The sequence below is a fragment of the Nannobrachium achirus genome (genome assembly GCF_963921795.1).
Source record: "Nannobrachium achirus genome assembly, chromosome: 4".
NCBI classification, from domain to species: Eukaryota; Metazoa; Chordata; class Actinopteri; order Myctophiformes; family Myctophidae; genus Nannobrachium; species Nannobrachium achirus.
The window spans coordinates 75,711,181-75,732,564 of record NC_137813.1 but is presented as its reverse complement, the minus strand read 5'-3'; the positions used below and the strand labels follow the sequence as shown (position 1 = coordinate 75,732,564).

The 21,384-nt window shown below is 41.1% G+C and overlaps 1 protein-coding gene across 3 annotated transcripts in view; it reads right to left on the bottom strand.

The window, feature by feature from the left end:
- carm1 (coactivator-associated arginine methyltransferase 1) overlaps positions 1 to 21,384 on the bottom strand; it is a 49,427-nt gene that overhangs the window by 10,341 nt on the left and 17,702 nt on the right. For 2 of the 3 annotated variants that reach the window (XM_080723618.1, XM_080723620.1), the window contains exons 5-14: positions 18,513 to 18,623; positions 16,722 to 16,899; positions 15,136 to 15,226; positions 11,993 to 12,074; positions 11,030 to 11,115; positions 9,409 to 9,498; positions 8,392 to 8,529; positions 6,404 to 6,493; positions 3,871 to 3,983; positions 2,167 to 2,244 (exon numbers count right to left, since the gene is read on the bottom strand). In XM_080723618.1, the coding sequence (XP_080579744.1) occupies positions 2,167 to 2,244; positions 3,871 to 3,983; positions 6,404 to 6,493; positions 8,392 to 8,529; positions 9,409 to 9,498; positions 11,030 to 11,115; positions 11,993 to 12,074; positions 15,136 to 15,226; positions 16,722 to 16,899; positions 18,513 to 18,623 (1,057 nt within the window). The remainder of the gene's footprint in view (positions 1 to 2,166; positions 2,245 to 3,870; positions 3,984 to 6,403; positions 6,494 to 8,391; positions 8,530 to 9,408; positions 9,499 to 11,029; positions 11,116 to 11,992; positions 12,075 to 15,135; positions 15,227 to 16,721; positions 16,900 to 18,512; positions 18,624 to 21,384) is intronic. The other variant, XM_080723619.1, reaches the window with a different exon arrangement.

Sequence of the window (21,384 nt, the reverse complement as noted above, 5' to 3'; positions counted from 1 at the left end):
GTACTTTGTTAATACCTTGTGTAGTATTCAAAACGTGCTGCATTTGCAATGCTCTGGAAACCTCTAATGCAGGGGTCTTCAACGTTTTCAGGCCAAGGACCCCTTAGTTGAGAGAGAGATGAAGCAGGGACCCCCACGACCTCTTCATAGATTCCATATAGTTTCATCGTTTGACAGCACTTTGACATACTTAACCACTATACGGTACTTAATAAACTTGACCTTTCACTCTGTACTTAGTCTGCTCTTTTCCCCCCTCTACACCAAAGCTCTTTGCCGAAAATAGCCAATCTACAAGCTGCAAGGCGTTGTGAGCTTGTAGATCTGCTATTTTTGGCTTAAGTTCTCATAATATATCGCTGGGGTTAAAATGCTTAATATAAAAAAGGAGGGAAAAAAGTTTCTATATCACACAAAGATTTGGAGGACCCACTGTAGTAACTCTGAGGACCCCCTAGGGGTCCCGGACCCCCTGTTAAAGACCCCTGCTCTACGGTCTACTGTGAAATGACATGTACTGTATATTGATTGATGACACAAGTGTCCATACTATTTGCTTAAAGGGAGCTTGGGTTTTGTCTCAGTGTGGGCGATATGTGGGGGAGTAGCATATTTAGCCGTTCTTATTTCAAACAAATATCACAGAGCCCAACCAAAGCCAGATTATATAAAACTAAATAATAATAAAAGCCAATTCAAATCCATTCCAAATACATTGGAATTTCCTGTCCCGAAAGGTGTGAAAATTCTTCTGCAAATAGCAGGGGGGAAATGGCGCCGCCCTCTAGACCATTAAGGAGAACTGCAGCCTCCTTTTCATTGACTTCACATCGAGCGGTGAAAGCTTATTTATGTGATGTTGTGAGCTTACAATTACATTAGTATATTGGCTAATTGAAACAGGGTTTAAGTTATTAATTGCTAATGTACTGTTGTGGGTTATAACACAATGGCTTTTTGGTTCTCAGCTGAATAGTTTTGGGGACCACTGGTTGCTAATGTTTTTACCCATATTTTTTTTTCCAATCATTTTGATTAAAGTTTCTATTTGAGAACAACAACTACATAAAAAAACTAACAGAACATTATCTTTTTTAAAACCGCTTCAGTTAAACAAGTGGTTAAATAAGCTAGTATGGCTACTTTTGAATAATTCATAATTGCCTATACTAATTGTGTTAAAAAAAAAAGGGCAAATAATAGCCGATAAATTTTGTTGGGCTCCATTAGATAAAATGTATTGTTTATAAGAAAGCCAAATTGTAACAGATGTACAGTTGTTTCCACATGATTAGAATTGCAAGCATTTAAAACGATCAATCTGATTATGATTTTTCATGATTAATTTGATATTCTGCATTGAGAACCCTTCCATCTTTTCCTCCATGGACGGATGTCAACATCAAAGAGCTACAAAGGATCAAGCAGGGGAGCGTGACAGGGGGTGTCATCTTTTCTTTCTTTTTTTTTTATTTACAATTTAAGCATTCAGCAGACGCTTTTAATCCAAAACGATTTACAATAAACAGGTAATCTGTCCAGCACGTGTCAAATGTTCATATGAGGAGTTGGAGTTGGGTGCGTGGTAGGGCATTCACCAAATATTCGAATATCAAAGTCAGTATTCGACGTTATTCACCGAAGTTTTTGCTTTCTCTTTAAAACAGATAGTTTATAAAGCTTGGCTAGATAGGAAGTCATAAGAATGAGTTGTCAATGCCCCTGGTGGATGAATTTGTTAATGCTCTATACCAGGGGTTCTCAAACCTTTTTAGGCCGTGACCCCAAAATAAACATATATGAACTGGGGACCCCCACCCTGACAAGCACTTGGAATTGTAGGCATTACATTTAATGTGACTCGGTTCCACAGATGGTAAATATTGTGAAAATAGCAGATCTACATGCTCACATTGTGAGCATGTAGATCGGCTATTTTCACAATGTTCGCCTCTTGCTTACTTAATATTTGACAGTCCTGTTGAATATACGACTATTTGAATAATTCTAATACTAAAAATCACTATTCGTGAATGCCCTAGTGCGTGGTGGTTGTATTGGGGTTGGGTGCAGGGTGGTTGTATTGGGGTTGGGTGCAGGGTGGTTGTATTGGGGTTGGGTGCAGGGTGGTTGTATCGGAGCTTCATTGGGAGCAGGGGGTCATACCTAGGGGAATGAGGTTGTTGTGTGATACCGTGGTGCCGCTGCCGATAACCGTGCTGAGGTCATACGCCGCAGGCATTCCTACAGGAGAGAGAGAGGCACACAAACGCAACTGACGTTAAAGAAGTATATGCAGGTGAAAACTCCTAAAAAGACAATTATAATTATATAAGCCCCATTTCCACTGCAAGGCGGAACCAGAACTTTCAGGAACCTGAACCTATTATTTTGGGTTCTGGTTTTGTTTCCATTGCGCACGGCCTGTTCACACGGCCTGTTCACACTCAAATCAAATATTACATTTATTGTAAAACATTCAAATAATACAACTACGTGCATTGATGTCCTATATAAATACCGTAAATTGGTGCATTTATATATTATTATTATATACTACTAATGACCAAAAATGGCAGTTCCATCTCTTCCAATGGACCACCACCACAAACCGATTCATGTCTATAGAGTTAGGTGAATATCAACTATTTTGGACTTCCGTCTTTGCCAATCTCTTTAACACCACTCTGACATAAGCCACACAGCTGCAGCTAATCACAATTAATAATGGGTGCGTTAAAATTATGGGCAAATTCACGCTAGAGTCCCGGGTCGGGACCCGAGTCTGCTTGCCAGATGATGCAATGACTGACAGCTGCTTACCCCATTTAGGCCTACGACGCGCTGTGAGCTTGTAGAGCTTTAAATAATGGTTAAAGTGGTTCAAATCTAACGCGACTCGGGCGCATTCCAGGTATTTGAGTGTTACGGCACCCCAGAACAGAGCGGTGGGTATAACTGGTAGAGGTTGTCTGGAGCAGTGGTTCTCAACCTTTTCATGGCAAACTGGGGACCCCCACCAAAATAATCATATATGAATTGGGGAAACCTCAAAATAATCATTTTTGAACTAGGGACACGTAAAAAAAAAAAAAAACATATTTGAACTGAGGAAACCTCAAAATAATCATATTTGAACTGGGGGATACCGCAAAAATGAATCATATTTGAACTGGGGACACGCCCACACTGATAAGCAAGCACTTGCAGGAATTGTAGGAATTGAGAGACATTACATTTAGATTGACTCCGTTCAACAGACGAATATTGTGAAAATAGTCGCCCTAAAAAAATTAAAAAAAAAGCAGATATGTACAAGCTGACAGCACTGAGTGCCGTGCTGCGAGCTTGTAGATCTATTTTTGAAAAGTCGTGAAAATTAGAATTTTGACCCGATTCTATAAGTGTCTTTTGAATCCAGCAATCTGGCCAGCCATAGTCAAAGAAAAGGTCCTTTTCACTTAACTGGAGCTCAGTTAGTCTGTTCTTGAGAGACTATCATGTCAGTGGTTCTCAAACCTTTTCATGTGAAGGACCCCCAAAATTATTTATTTGGCCACGGACCCCCATCTCAAAATATTTAGTTCCAGGGACCACCCAGAAGCAACATTTGAGTTACAAATATTCGCTTTGAAAATACATATATTCAAAGATTTGCACACATTTTCACGACTTTTTCAAAAATAGCAGATCTACAAGCTCGCAGCGCGCAAGCTTGTATATCTGCTATTGTTCACTGGTTAAGGTATTCGATAATTCTAGGCCTAAATTGGTTAATCAGACTGAAGCTCCACACAGCTGCTTGAGTCTGATAATCAGGCTATGCTCGTCCTGTATCATTGTTACCATCATTATTAGAGTAGTCATTACCTGATACAGCCATCCCCTGGTTCATACTGTAGGCTCCTCCTGTGTTCCACATGGTTTCGGAGGGAGAGCTGTAGTGTGAACCGGGAGGAGGGGTGGGGTTAGTGCCCGTGTACCTGAAAGCACATACATATACAGTATATGTATACATATACACGCCACTCAGTGCACCTGACCAGTAGACACCCAGAAAGTGTTCGCGTACCTGACCATTAGACACCCATAAAGTGTACCTGACCATTAGACACCCATAAAGTGTACCTGACTATTAGACACCCATAAAGTGTACCTGACCATTAGACACCCATAAAGTGTACCTGACCATTAGACACCCATAAAGTGTACCTGACCAGTAGACAACCATAAAGTGTACCTGACCAGTAGACACCCATAAAGTGTACCTGACCAGTAGACACCCATAAAGTGTACCTGACCAGTAGACACCCATAAAGTGTACCTGACCATTAAACACCCATAAAGTGTGCCTGACCAGTAGAAAGCCATAAAGTGTACCTGACCAGTAGACACCCATAAAGTGTACCTGACCAGTAGACACCCATAAAGTGTACCTGACCAGTAGACACCCATAAAGTGTACCTGACCAGTAGACACCCATAAAGTGTACCTGACCAGTAGAAAGCCATAAAGTGTACCTGACCATTAGACACCCATAAAGTGTACCTGACCAGTAGAAAGCCATAAAGTGTACCTGACCAGTAGAAAGCCATAAAGTGTATTTGACCAGTAGACACCCATAAAGTGTGCCTGACCATTAGACACCCATAAAGTGTACCTGACCAGTAGAAAGCCATAAAGTGTATTTGACCAGTAGACACCCATAAAGTGTACCTGACCATTAGACACCCATAAAGTGTACCTGACCAGTAGAAAGCCATAAAGTGTATTTGACCAGTAGACAGCCATAAAGTGTACCTGACCAGTAGAAAGCCATAAAGTGTACCTGACCAGTAGAAAGCCATAAAGTGTGCCTGACCAGTAGACACCCATAAAGTGTACCTGACCATTAGACACCCATAAAGTGTACCTGACCAGTAGACACCCATAAAGTGTACCTGACCATTAGACACCCATAAAGTGTACCTGACCATTAGACACCCATAAAGTGTACCTGACCAGTAGACACCCATAAAGTGTACCTGACCAGTAGACACCCATAAAGTGTACCTGACCAGTAGACACCCATAAAGTGTACCTGACCATTAGACACCCATAAAGTGTACCTGACCAGTAGACACCCATAAAGTGTACCTGACCATTAGAAACCATATTTTAACTTATTTTCTTTTTAACGTCTTTTTCTTTTTTAAATTAATGCCCTGGTTCGTCACACCAGGCTACACTTCACATAAGGCTACAATAGGGATGGGACGATATGAACATTTCATATCACGATTATTGTGACAAAAGAAATCGTGATTTACGATATTATCGCGATAATCAAAGTCCATTATCCTGGGGCGGAACATTTGGCAAAACATAGCCGATCTACAAGCTCACAACACGTCGAAACGCGACACGTTGTGAGCTTGTAGATCGGCTATTTTTTGGCAAAGAAATTTGATAGAGCGTGAAAAAAGACTATTAAGTACATATATCGGTAAAAGTACCTTTTAGCATTTATAGAGGGTTTAAGCGGTACCGGATATGCAGTTCGGCAAATAAAAGGTGAATTGATCCCAGTGCACGACGGAGGACGATATCACGATAAATTAAATCTCCACAATATGATTATCGTGAGTGTTTTTTATCACGATAAACGATAATATCGCGTATCGTCCCATCTCTAGGCTACACTTCACATAAATCGATGTAAAAGTGATGTAAGCGTACATATCAGATCTATAAGCTCACAGCATGTGACACTCATTATTTCCTCAACAGCCTTGCAATTTTCCATTATAATTTTGAGATATTTCACTCCACTGCATTTCAAAGACAAATATTGTACTTTTGACTTTGCATTGTTAACACTTCCGGTGCCAATTACATCCAGGAATGTGAAATTATGGCGGTGCGGCGCCAAGAACCCCGTTATCAAGTCCAGGGACCACGTAAACAGGCCTGTTATGTGGTAAACAGGTGCCGCAGCGGCCGTTGGTAAGTGAAAAAACTTCATATCCCATGATGCAACTCGGCTGCCATCATCAGGAAGCGTGTAATCTCCATAGGCTCCTATTTATTGCTGCGGCAAAGAAACAACTTTATCTCGGAATCTTCTTCCAAAAACACTGCGATCGACGAGAAACACTTTTTTTCACGGCGACACTGGGCAGCGGTTAGGATTTTTCATTTCCGGGTTTCATTTTCGCCATTACAAGATTGTGAATTTCCACATCATGGACGCAGTGAATGGCGGCACACTGTAGCCAAATGAATGGCATCCCAAGTGGTAAAGAATGTAACAAAATAAAATAAAGATAAAATAGCAAAATACAAGCTCACAACGTGTCATACTGAACCAGAAGGTTTTGGAACCACTGTGCAAAACGTGGGGAGTGGAAATGTGGTCACAAACCTGAAGAAAGGGTTCTTTAAGTCTAGAAGGTTGCTAGACTTGGAGCCAGTCTGGTCCACTTGTGCAACAATACTGATGTCATAGCTTTGCCTGGAGGGACAACAGAACATAGTTAACAGTAGGAACGCATGCAGAACGCAGGTCCTCCAACCTCAACTAAATGTACTGGATGTATATTTACGCATTATGTACTGTACACCTATCTGTCAGAGATCTGTGTGTGTGTGTGTGTGTGTGTGTGTGTGTGTGTGTGTGTGTGTGTGCGTTAGGGCATTAACGACTTGTGATTTTTGCAAGTCGACTCGACTCAGTAAAAAGTTGAGTTTAAGTCGACTTTATCGTTTGATGACGTCCTCACATCATGACGTCCTCACATCACACACGACCCCCCAATTATTTTGGGGGGTCCCCAGATGATTAACTTAATGTGAAACATTGTTTTTTTTTCACTCAACAGTAAACAAACCAACATAAAGTTGAAGTGTATAGAGGGTAATTTCAATTTAAGGACTTTTTAATACCTCTAAAATGGCACATTAATTGTCCAAATTGTCAAATACAGTATATAGAGGCAGGAGTCGACTTGTGTAATGAAGTCGACTGAGAGAGTGTGTGTGTGTGTGTGTGTGTGTGTGTGTGTGTGTGTGTGTGTGTGTGTGTGTGTGTGTGTGTGTGTGTGCGTGCGTGCATGCGTGCGTGTAGGCCTGTCACAGTAATGACATTTAAGTTGACAATTAATTGTCATACAAATAATTGCGATTAACAGCTGAATTGTGTTTTGGACATTGATTGATGTGACTACAAATGTAATAAACATTTCTGTTTAGCCTTTTGTCACACAGCAAATAGGGCTAATAACTTACATTACTGACATATTTAATCATTTTATACTAAATGATTTACAAACTTACAACAGGACTGTTGTCTCAATGCCAATTCTTATGAAAGGTTTTCAAAGGTAACAATTTAGACGATTGTGAAAAATTATAGCGATTATCTCAAATAATTGTAATTAGGCGATTATGTAATCATTCGTTAGCCTCGTAGCACAAGTCATTTTAGGAAGGTTTTCAAAACAACATTCTCATCACAAAGAAATCTCTTTCTGCCCAAGTCAAGATAAGAAGCTGACTTAAAAGCACTTTCTGCCAAAATCATTTTTGGAACGTAAAAAGCATTCCGATTGGCTAGAACATAGGCAATAAGGCACAATGATGCAGCAGTGTTAGGAGAGTAGAGTTAGGCACATGCCCTTCAAGGATGATTTTAAATGTAATATGTAGACCAGGGGTCTTCAACAGGGGGTCCGGGACCCCTAGGGGGTCGTCAGAGTTACTACAGGGGGTCCTCCAAATCTTTGTGTGTTAGAAGCTTTTTTTCTCCTTTAACCACTTTAACCCTAGCGTCCATATTCTGAGAACTTTGACCAAAAATAGCTGATCTACAAGCTCACAACGCCTCGCAGATCGGCTATTTTTGGCAAATAGGCTTAGTGTAGAGGGGGAAAAGCTATAAGTTCCAAGTACAGAGTGAAAGGTTACGTTTATTAAGTGGGCCTATTGACGGTTCAAGTGGTTAAATATCTGAAAACACAAATTGACATGAATCCAAAATACACTGATGATTGTGCTGTTAAACGATGAAACTATATGGAATCTATGAACAGATTGTGGGGGTCCCTGCTTCATCTCTCTCTCTCAACTAAGGGGTCCTTGGCCTGAAAACGTTGAAGACCCCTGGTGTAGGCTATCTCCAGTGAAATAAATACATTTTCTATTTACAATCCGATCCATGCTCTGCCCTTCACTGGAAGATGGGGGACTTATTTTGAGGGTCTCAAGGCCAAACTGAGGGCCAGCGACGGCCATGGCCTTCGTGGCCTCCCTGAAATGCCTGCCCTGGTTAGTCAGTCATGTCAAATTACTTGGGCAATCGTGCTATGAGGCCAACGATGACAGGCAACGATGATGATACCGGGAGGCCCTTACCTCTTGTTGGCTATTAGAATAGCTGTACCAGACAACGTGTCTCCGGCCTTGGTGAAGAGAGGTGACTGGAGCAGACAGCGCACCTGGTACCAGTGGGTGAGTGGCTCTGTGGGCGCCGTGGACAACCATACTGTCATCCTGCAAGACAAGGGAAGCAAGATGAGATGTGGGCGCTGTGGAAGGTTAGTATAGTTGACTAAAACTAACAAAATAACAAAAACATTTTAGTTAACTGAACTAAATAAAAACTATCAATAAAAAAATTAGAACATCATTGTCGTTGGGGCGAATCTGATATTTCCGTGACCGTGGAGAGCATAGGTCCGTTTCTCTGTGGTTTTGTCAACTATGAAGGTTAAATAACAAATTGAGCTCCCATGCCCCTCGTAAAAAATGTGAGCAAAATGTTTGACAGCCGCTGAAAGTCTGGGTCTCATCCACTTTCTATACACTGAAAAGTTTTTTTTTTTTTTAGATTCAGTACGATTGAGACCAGGAGCGCTCGTTTTTGGGCACAAGGTGGAACAGACGGTGCCTCCTAAGGGGAACTAAGAATAATTTGACTGAGGTTAGGATTAGGGTTAGGTCTAGGCATAGTTTTACTGAGGTTAGGGTTATGATTAGGTTTAGGCATAGTTTTACTGAGGTTAGGGTTAGGTTTAGGCATAGTTTTACTGAGGTTAGGGTTAGGTTTAGGCATAGTAGCATTCACCAGGTTAGCATTCACCAGCGTGGGACTAATGCATGGGCTTCTTCCACATCCAGGTGAACTAAAACAAGCGCTCCTTTCCCAATCTAACTGGTTTCTCAAACTACACAAACACATATATAGATTTGCAAGTTTCATGAATTCCCCCAAAAGAAATAGCAGATGTCGTCGCTATGTCGCGCTATGAGCTTGTCCAGCTGTTATTTTAGAATAGCAGATGTACAAAACAAGTATAAAACAATGGTCATGAAGTGGTTTGATGCTTTCCAGGCCTAAATGGGTGAAACGGGCAGAAATCAGTGACTTACGCTGAGCCAATGAAAGCCACGTCGAACCAGAAGGCCAGGCCGTGGACCAGCCCTGAGTGCATCATGTGGAACTTGAAGGGAATCTCTATCCTGAAGAAAAACACACAACATGGAGACATTAACACCAGTTTCCAGAGCTGTCGTCGAAGGTTCCACACTGCCAAACCCCAGCTATGGCACAGTTCTCTAGCCCAGGGGTTTTCAAAGTGGGTGACGGGGGCACCCTGGGGTGCCGTGACGGCAGAGGTAAATTATTGCGAGGTAATTTGATAATATTTGGAATTTATTTGGACCCTTGAGTATCATTATTTTTTAAATTGAAGTACAAAGTTATTGTCAGTCAGTTCTAACCAAAATGGCTATTATCTCAACGTTTTCCTCACAACATAATCAATAAAATATTGTCACTGTCGGGGAGAAACCTCGTACCTCCATGTATCAAATGTGTGCGTCTTTTGCTAAAGCAAAGCCCTGCTTCATCATACAAGACTGTCACACAAAACTAGTGAAAACAGCCGATCTACAAGCACACAACGCCTCGCGATGCGAGGCGAGGCGTTGTGTGCTAGTAGATCGGCTGTTTTCACTAGTTTAGTACATTTTATAGATGATAAATACAAAACGAACAATTTTGGACATACAAGGTTTCCACCAGACAACGACGATATGCTACAAATATACTGTAAGGTGCTGGGAGTGAAAATTATAATGTAGGGGTGCCTCGGATTAAAAAATGAGTGCCCTGAGACAAAAAAGTTTGGGAACCCCTTGAACTCTTTTTTAACCCCCTTTTTTTCCCCTTTAAGCTGTAATCCTGGGCTCTGCTCTCCCTCTGCATGGGGAGGGACCCAGCTGGCCAGGGGGAGCCATTATAGAGGCATGTTTTTGTGAGGGTATCTACCCTAGGAGACACAGGGAGAACATGCAAATTCCAAACAGAAAGGCCATTCTATCGGCTAAAAACGGACCCCACAAAACTATGGTTTAGTGATGAGACATCACTTTTCAGTTTTGTGCGGGCCGTTTTTCGGAGAGGAATGTTTTTTCGTGCAAAACAAATGTTTGCATTGGATTCAGAATCCCGAAAAACCCCTGTTTGACCCCTTACATGCTACTTAAAGCATATTAATTTTTTTGTATTATTTTAATGTATAGTAAAGTCAATGAGACCTCAACTTTGATTGGCTCCCACAAGTTTCTCAAGACAAATCTGCGATGGCTCTATATCCAAAAATGTTCCATATGGCATGTTCTGTGTGCCAAATGTCATCCTTTTATAGTAAAGTGCACCATGTTTGCCCGAAACTACAAAGGTGTAAGCTATCAAATAAATTTGGAATTTAGTTTCTAGCTACTACAGAGGCTGAGTAATAAGTCAAATTGGACTTACAGTAGGCCTAAATGGGTTAATAAAAAAGACCAAAAGTACTTAATATGCATAAGATCCCATTATACAAGTTTTCAAATGTATAAAATGTATAAAAATCCTTTGGAAGTAGCAGGTCTACAAGATCACATTTAATTAATTATTGAAAAGTACTCCAGTGAAGTAAATGTACTTAGTCACTTTCCACCACTGGCACACACACACACACACACACACACACACACACACACACACCTGTAAAGATCCTCTTCTTTGGCCTCCAGGAAGTTAACGGTGTATTTGACCGACTTGGCCATCAGAATACGGATATCAAATGTGTCCTGCATGCAGAGGAGAACAGCATGTCAACTCATGTCACAGAATTACAAATTACATCTCAACTACACAAGACACTGTTTGGTTTGGGTTCATCATGCAGCAAAAATAAAATAATTAAAGAACAACAAAGAACACACACTGTCTGTACGTCTGTTAAGTCTGCAATCTGCAGACTCACCTCTTACTGCCTATCAAATCCGTGCGTTGACTACCTTACTCGACTTAAAGGGATATTTCACATTTTTTTAATTGTATTATGTTTTTATTTTTTTTATTTTCCCAAATAATTATTAAAAATTAATGAAAAAAAGTTATCGAAAAAACATGGCCTGCTCACGTATTAGTCACCAGAAAAAGGTAATAATGGGTGTTTTTGATGAATCTATCATGGTTAAAAAAAGAGTTTGAAGTTACAATGGGTGTCTATGGGGAGGCGTCCTGCAGGAGGAGGGCTTGAAACTGATAACATTTACATCAAATATCTAAATATTGAATCAACCAAATTAAAATCTGTTCAGGGTGTTCATAAAAGCCTGATTAGACGATAAAATGACCAACAGTTTTTTTTTAAAGTGAAATAAATTCGCCTCTAAAAGTGGAGCATGAATGGGCCCTTACCCTGGTACCCATAAGATTACATTTCGTTCTCATGTTTTTTGTTGGTTTGTTTTTAAAACGGTCCCAATCTTAGCACACTTTCAGGAGGCTTTATGCATGACTCCTACTGTAAATTTGAAAATGTGATACACTAGCCTAATATGTGAAGTGTCAGGTGCAGCCTGTGTGTGACAGGTGTGTTAACCTGTGTGTGTGTGTGTGTGTGTGTGTGTGTGTGTGTGTGTGTGTGTGTGTGTGTGTGTGTGTGTGTGTCTAACATACCACAATTGGTTGACGGAAATACTCATCCACTGCTGCCCCCCTCAGGGCAGAGAGGTCTACACCATGGAACGAGGGCTGGTACCTGAAAGAACAGGAGAGGAGCCATTAACACATATGGTGCAGAGTTTCCAGAGTTTGTGTATAACTGTGCCAAGCCCGAGTTATCCGAGTTGGCCGTTTAAAAAAAAAATAATAATAATCGGCATGATCGCGAAATGCATGTTTGACTCTGCCATGAACAGCCCATGGCAGCTCCCATGGTAGCCATGTTTGTTTACATTTGAAGAAAACACTATAGTCTATATCTTTTGAATGCTTGAACAGATTTCCAAGCAAATTCTTTTTTAGAAAGCTGTGAATGGCGTGCACACGTGTGGTGCATCATCCGTGCATTATCCGTGCATGACCCGTGCACATTGTGCACATTAAAAGGTAGGAATCTAAAGATTCTGGCAATGGAAGACTTTGAAGATTGTAATGCTTAGCAGCAAGCAGGTTAAGATGATTGAACTATAGAAAAACAAAGGGCAAGCACATTGGAAAGAAATTGGGCTTCTTCTTTACTTCACAGGTCTTATCAATTATACAAACTAGAAAAAAGCATCCTCCAGGTATCCGTACTGTTAGCAATGAGGTCTATAAATGCATAAGGGTAGGTGATTATGGAAACCAGTAAGACTCCCTAATCGGGAGATAAGCGACCGTTGGTCGCTTATCTCCACAAATAGGCCAAAAGTTTGTTTTACCAATTATTACACTCTATGTGAACATTTACATCAACAAATCCCAAGTACTGGTTTTTAGGGGTGCTGAGTGTGGCGCAGCAGCGTGTCAAAAGATATTCACAGATATGGGCTTAATATTGATGACATAAGGGATCTCCATATATGGGCGTAAAAGGGATTTGGTTCCCCTGGCATCACAGGGATCTCCATATATGGGCATAAAATGGATTTGGTTACCCTGGCAACACGGGGATCTCCATATCTCCATATATGGGCATAAAAGGGATTTGGTTCCCCTGGCATCACAGGGATCTCCATATATGGGCATAAAAGGGATTTGGTTCCCCTGACATTACAGTGATGTCAGTGGCTGGTTCTACAGAGGGGATCTCCATTTATGGGCATAAAAGGGAATGTATGTATGATGATGTCAGATATCATAGACGTCATAGGACTTTCACATAACGAATAACTGAGTAAGCATGTAAACCCGTAAAATCTATATTTGGGCATGGCTGATTTATGACCTCATCATGATGACACGAGCAAACACAGCTGAATTGTATAAATGATCAGTGCAGAAACCAACAGAAGTATTTGACCAAGACTCTTCGATTTAAACATCAACAAAGGTGTGACGTTTGTTGATGGTCACAAAACGTGACGGACGGACGGACGGACGGCCGGTGGAGGTTTTCATAGTAAACTGCTCCCTAACGGTCGCAATGAGGTAGTATGGCGTTAGAGTAGGCTGCTTAAGCAACTTATACGCTTTATTTGAAAAACATGCTTGATTGCAATTTTGTGGCAGTTTTTTGGTCAGAAATGTAACGGGAGTGGGCAGTAGTTCAAAACACTGAACAGGGCTCCGCTCACACACAGTAGAGAGTTGCGGTCGAAAGAATTGATGTGTTCATGGTGTGTTGTTTGTCATAAACACGAAACAATCCATGTTATGTCCACCATAATGTTTGCCCAAATCGACACACACACACACACACACACACACACACACACACACACACACACACACACACACACACACACACACACACACACACACACACACACACACACACACACACACACACACACACACACACACACACACACACACACACACACACACTTCCAAAAAATAAAACAAATTTATCGATTCTTTTCAGTGATTTGTATTAAGAAATAAAAGAAAAATCCAAGGATTTCCATAAAATGTTTAAGAACTAGTTACAAGCTCACAACGTGGACACGTGAGCTTGTAGATCTGCTATTTTAGACTTTGTAATCTTTGTAAATCTTTGAATATACATATATTGTTAAAGTGAACATTTGTAACTCAAATATTTGCTTCTGGTGGGTCACTGATACATAGGCCTACTATTTCGAGATGGGGTCGGTGGACAATTACATATCATTTTAGAGGTCCTTGACATGAAAAGGTTTGAGAACCACTGACATAGAAACATGCGTTTTTCAAAAACCTTAGGATTTAGAGGACAATTATAGAATCGTGTCAAAATATTCAAAGACACAAATGTTCACGATTTTTCAAAAATAGCAGATCTACAGGCTTGCAGTGTGAGCTTGTATATCTGCTATTTTTTTTAATAATTAAGTGGTTCAAATCTAGAGTGACATGGATGCAGCTCTTAATGGGTTAAGGCAGTGTTTCTCAACCACTGTGCCTGGGGACCTTTGGTGTGCCCCTGAGAAGGGTCAAGTGTGCCCCTTGAAACTGCTTGAAAGCCAGTATTGTATTTATCATATTAAAAATGATTTAAACTAGTGAAAACTGCCAATCTTGTAGATCTGCTGTTTTCGCTACTGTTGTGCGACAGCCTTGTATGATGAAGCAGGGCTTTACTTTGCGAAGAAACGTACATATTTGAAAATTGGAGATACAAGGTTTCTTCCCGACAGAGACGATATTTCCCCCCCCCCCCCCCTGTATTATGTTGGTGTGCCCATGGATTCTTGGGACATGAAAAGTGTGCCCATGCAGAAAAAAGCTTGAGAAACACTAGGTTAAGGACTAGGGCTGTCACGATTATGACATTTTACATGACGATTATTTGTCACTCAAATAATTGCGATTAACGATTTAATTGTGTTTTTGTGGTTGACAATTAAATTTCTGTTTGGCTTTTTGGTTTTTAAGTCTACATGGTAGATATGACACATAACCTGATATATACAAAGAAATTACTGACATATTTGACAACTTTATACTTAAAAAAAGAACACTGATAGTGCTTTTTTTTTTTTTATATATGAACATTTTTCAATATGTAAACGATTATGACGATTATGAAAAATAATCACGATTATTTAAAAGAAAATCACGATTAGACGATTATGTAATAATTGTGACAGCCCTATTAAGGACACACACACACACACACACACTCTCTCTCTCACCAGAAGTTGGCCTTGGTGAACTGCTCCATATAAAGCTGCTCGTCTGTGAATGGCGCCAGGTGGACGTCACCGATCGTGGGGAACATTTTACCTGGGCAACAGATGCACACGTATCATCACCACATGCTACCATCACCAACACATGCAACTCTTCCAGCACTGCTTCACATACCAAACAACACATATTGGCGTTTTATTTTGGTGGAAATTATTCACCTTTACAGCTTTTGCAAGAATTCTTCATTTGTGCAAAGAGCAACACAGCCAACCGTGTGGGTAGCGCGAGATATCTGACTGCACAGCGCATGTGGGGGCTTCTTAATTAACTGTTGTGTAAAATGTCCTATTGTTTGTGACAGCTAGGGCTGTCACGATTATGACATTATACACAACAATTAATTGTCACTCAAATAATTGCGATTAAAGATTTAATTGTGTTTTTGTCGTTGACAATTACATTTCTGTTTGGCTTTTAGAAAAAAAAATGTTTTTTTTTTTTAAATATATGAACTTTTTCAACATGGAAACAATAATGACAATTATGAAAAATAATCACGATTATGTCAAATAATTGCGATTAGACTAGGGCATTCACCAAATATTCGAATATTCGAATATCAAAGTCACTATTCGACGTTGTTCACCGAAGTCGAATATTTGCTTATGTTTATGGTTTTATTGTTTTTTCTTTAAAAAATATATCGTTTATAAAACTTGGCTAGATAGGAAGTCATAAGAATGAGTTGTCAATGCCCCTGGTGGATGAATTTGTTAATGCTCTATACCAGGGGTTCTCGAACCTTTTTAGGCCGTGACCCACAAAATAAACATATTTGAACTGGGGACCCCCACCCTGACATGCACTTGGAATTGTAGGTATTACATTTAATGTGACTCGGTTCCGCAGATAAATATTGTGAAAATAGCCGATCTACATGCTCACAACGCCTCGCAACGCGAGGCGTTGTGAGCATGTAGATCTGCTATTTTCACAATGTTCGCCTCTTGCTTACTTAAAGGACAACTTTGTTTTTTTACAACAAGGGTTCATATTTTAGATTGTAATTAGAGAAAAGAAAACGTGAGTGTTGAAACGTTTTCATTTGCTTCGTTCTATTGTTTTATCGCGTTTACCGTGCTAAAATGTGGGGCATGCGTACACATGGGGGCATGCGTACAAGTGGCTAAATATGTCTTTTTAGACACAATAAGCCAGCAGTTTCTTTATTGCTATTTACAGTAACACTTCTAGCCCCCATAAGTCACATCCAACCATGAAAGGTTGCGTTGTATCTTGGGAATGGACTTATTCTGTGTAAAATGACATATTTAGCCACTTGTGCGCATGCCCCCAACCACTGAAATAAGAATCTCTAAAACAATAGAAATTAGTACATGAAATCATTTTATACTTTTATATTCTTTAATTACAATCTAAAATATGAACCCTTGTTGTAAAAAAACGTAAGTGTCCTTTAATATTTGACAGTTTGGCCAGTCCCGTCGAATTTTCGACTATTCGAATACTAAAAATCACTATTGGTGAATGCCCTAGATTATAGTATGGTGTAATAATTGTGTCTTACCGTTGGGTTTGAGGAACTTCTTGGCGTGCAGGTAGCTCTCCAGCATCCTCTCGTTGAACAGCATGTAGCCCATGGGCTCCGAGATGATGATGTCCACCTGCTCCGGCAGCGTCACCTCCTCCACCTTTCCTGGGATGACCACCACCCGCTCTCCCAGCCGGTTGCTGTTCACCAGCACCTGCAGGGGGCAGCGTTGCATTTAGGCCAGTGGTTCTCAACCTTGTCAGGCTGCGACCCCCAAAATAATTGTATTTTTTTCTTTTCTTTTTTAATAATCTTTATCCCACGATTTTTTAACCCATTTTCACCCAGTGCCAATTGCCTATGTCAGCGCAGAGGTACTGCAGGGAGTACTCAGAAATTGCCCCCCAAAAAAGAAAATTAGAAGTATAAATCATGCTAACATTGTTCATAGTTAAATAATTGACTACAATTGAATTAGGAGGGGGAAAACATGTTCTGTTATGTTTAATGATGACAAATGGAGAAACTTGATATGAGCCTGAGTTGCTAAACCAAATTACATGATCAGAGGCAGGTGAGTTTTAAAGTTGTTTGAATGTATTGAAGTTATTGACATGAAAACCGTTTGAAACTCTTTCACTCCATTCCTTATTTGTGATTTTATTCTTGAAATAGCATCATATACCACTATTTATTTATATTTTAATCACAGTTGTATAAGCAAAATGTTGTTGCAGGGTAAAGGGGGTACTTGGATTCAGAAATCAGGGAAAGGAGGAACTCAAGCCAAAAAAGATTGAGAAACACTGGTCTATGTAATCCTGGGCTCTGCTCTCCCTCTGCCGCGCCTAGGGAGACAACAGACAAACCTCATGCTTCCTTCTATGCATGAGTAGTCCAAGTTGTTTCTTTTCACCTGACAGTGGGGATTTCCCTGGGATGGACGTAGCGCATGGAAGGAACACGTTATTCCAACCAGTTCCTTTCCCCTCCATCAAGCGCCCCGGCTGGCCAGGGGGAGGCATTATAGAGACCAGGATTACTGCATGTTTTTGTGAGGGTATCTACCCTAGGATGCAAACATAACATGCAAACTCCACACAGAAAGGCCCTATCGCCAACCCCACCTAGGGTGTGGGCGCTGATGACGCGAAGGGAGGAACACGCCCCCAGCACCCACAGCGTCCCCCGGCGGGAATCGAACCCAGGACCTTCTAGCTGTGAGGCGAAGCGCTAACCACTGCGCCACCGTGCCCCCTAAAAACAATTGTATTTTAACTGAGGACCCCGCCCCCCACCCTGACAAGCACTAAGAGTTGAGGCATTACATTTTTTATAACACGATTATATTGTGAAAATAGCAGATCTACATGCTCAACCCACAGGTTGAGAACCACGGATGAAGAAACATATGTTTTTTTAGGTGGGTTAATGCAGTGTTTCTCAGCCTTTTTTCTGCATGGGCACACTTTTCATGTGACGTCCCAAGAATCCATGGGCACACCGACATAATACGGGGGTGTAAATATCGTCACTGTCGGGAAGACACCTTGTATCTCCAAGTTTCAAATGTGTACATTTCTTCGCAAAGTAAAGCCCTGCTTCATCATACAAGACTGTCACACAACAGTAGTGAAAACAGCAGATCTACAAGCACATGCCGTTGTGTGCTTGTAGATCGGCTGTTCGGCTAGTTTAAATCATTTTTAAAATGATAAATCAATACTGGCTTTCAAGCAGTTTCAAGGGGCACACTTGACCCTTCTCAGGGGCACCCCAGGCACAGTGGTTGAGAAACACTGGGTTAATGGGTTAAAAGCAGTGTACCTCAGCATGCTGAGCCATGGTGCTGGCTTCCACCGCGTAAACCTTCCTGGCGCCGGCCTGGGCAGCAAAGAAGGACAGGATACCAGAGCCACAGCCCACATCCAGTATGACCTGCACACACACACACATGCACTGACAATGAGTGAAGTGCTCATTGATAGCGGAGAGACAGACTGCTTCAACAGACATCAAGGCATTTTGAATCCGCCCGCCCCGCAACCCGCATTTAAAAAAAAGATGGTATATCATCTCCACAATAGCTCATCTTTATATATAGTCAGGTTGGTTATGTATTTTTGTTGGATTTTTTTGAAGATTTGTAAAACTATACATTTTTGGAATCTTCAGAGCATGGGGAATCCAAAAATCAATGTTCCCATTTGCACAGACACCTGCAAAGCCGCCATTTTGGACATTAAAAATGGCCGACATAAAATACATGATTTGTGCTATCTTGGCTTCTAGACAACCTAGAAACTTAATTAAACATGCCAATCCTATGTTTTCTGGGTCAAGGAATCGAATGAGTACATTATGGGTGTAAAATGTTCCGGCCCCCCACCCCCTTTCTGGGGGTTATCTATTTTGGGACCTCCCAGAACAGTACGCCAGCCAGTTAATGTCCTGTTTTCATAATATTAGAGTTGTTTTGTAGGTTTTAAAACATCCTGAGTTCATTTATCACACTTTTAAAGCAGCCAGAATAACCCTTCTGACTTTTGGTTGGGGTCTTTCCTCACCTGGGACCCCCAGACAGACCCCTGAGCCTATCTCAGTAATCACTCTGCTCCAGAACAATGTTAAATTAGATCATAATTGAAGCACAAAAGTTGTAGCTGGGCTCTGAAAACAAAAAGTAGTAGTAGCAAATACCAGGGGTCTTCCGCGGGGGGGCCGGGACCCCTAGGGGGTCCTCAGAGTTACTACAGGGGCCACCAAATCTTGAAGGGATTTGAAACTTTGAATGTTTTTATGTATCCTGGGTTTATGTATTGTACTTTGATGGTTTATTAGTATTCTCAGTATTATTTATATCATTTTTGTGTTGGACAGTTATGGTTGACAGGTGTTACTGCAGGGAATAATTAAGGTATTGCAACTTCTTCTGACAACAACACACACACACACACACACACACACACACACACACACACACACACACACACACACACACACACACACACACACACACACACACACACACACACACACACACACACACACACACACACACACACACACACACACACACACACACACACACACACACACACACACACACACACACCTCTGTGTTATCGTCACCCCAAAACCCGCACCCTATCCTCTTAAAGAGCCCATGGTCAATTATGCCCAAAGAGATTCACTACAATACAGTAATCTCAGACATGCAGGATCTATTCATCTTTATCATCGTCATCTTCTATGTCCAACCTAATAGTGTTGACAATCTCCACATAGCATAGAGTGAAAGGCTGCTTTGCAGCCACATTTGATGAGCTCAAGGACTGCCTTTGGAGCCGGGAGGGAAAGACACATGACTGGAACATACCCTCCACTCTCTGCATTCCATCTATTTTCTTTGATTGGTGGAAGCTCAGGGAAATTTGTCAGGTATGATTTATACCGCATTGTGACATTTGTGACAGTTGGCACGGAGGATATGTGGTAGCAGTGCAGCACGAGTTGGTTGTTGGACCTTTAGAACTGTAAACACGGCATGCAACATGCGCCAATGACTGCAATGTTGATTAATAAGCTCAGGAGAAATGGAACCTTTGCTAAGTGGTTAATGGCTTTGTCATCATTGTCAGGCTTCAAGTAGGCGTTGACCCATGACGAATTGTGTAGCCCAAGGAACCCTTGACATTTGTGACATTCAATAACTTGAACTCGCTCAAATATATCTATTTACATTTTTTTGTACCTTGGCTTTGACAGTTGACAAATATCAGAGAAGTAACAGCAGGAGATGACAAAGTGACTGCAATGCAGCCAGAAGGCACGCACATCTAAAGCCAATGTTGGCTAGGTGCTAGACTAAAGCAGTGCATACAAATAGAACAATAAAAGTCTGCACACCAATTTATGCTCCCAAACATTACGTTTACTTGTGGTAACGTTTTGAGCCTACCGGCTCTTCTGATGAAGAGCCGGTAGGCAGGAGGACATCAGTGTCGGGTGACCAAACACATATGTCTCACAAAGCACCATAAGCAGCAGAGGCAAGGACTTGATGAGGAATCAGGGTATCAGCCTCTTCCTGTGTGTGCACTTCTCAAAATCATGTCCCTTGATGAAGGTATCATATTATGATGCCTACTTTGTCATACTTGACAAATTCCCCTGAGCTTCCATCAAATGAAGAAAATAGATGGAATTCAGAGAGTGGAGGGTATGTTCCAGTCAGGTGTCTTGCCCTCCCTGCATCAAAGGCTTTTTTATTTATTGATTTGATTGAAGTATTTATTAGAGGTTTTGCATAGGAAAAAGTACAGTTTCATGACAGTTCACTGATACAAGGTCAACTAAAAGGACACTCAGGTAAGGCGTAAGATATTGAGATCCTTCGCTTCAAATGTGGCTGCAAAGCAGATTGCAAGGGACGGTGCAGCTGCTTAAACAATACAAACAAAGACAATGTCAACACTATTAGGGAGGACATGTATTGTAGTTAATCTCTTTGGGCATAATTGACCATGAGCTCTTTAAGAGGATAGGGTGCAGGTTTTGGGGTGACGATAACACAGAGGTGTGTTGTGTTGTCAGTGTGAGTGCAGTGCAATAAAGGGACACGTTAGTCTGCGCGCCTAAAGTAATACATTGCAATACCTTAATTATTGCAATCCCTGCAGTAACACCTGTCAACCAT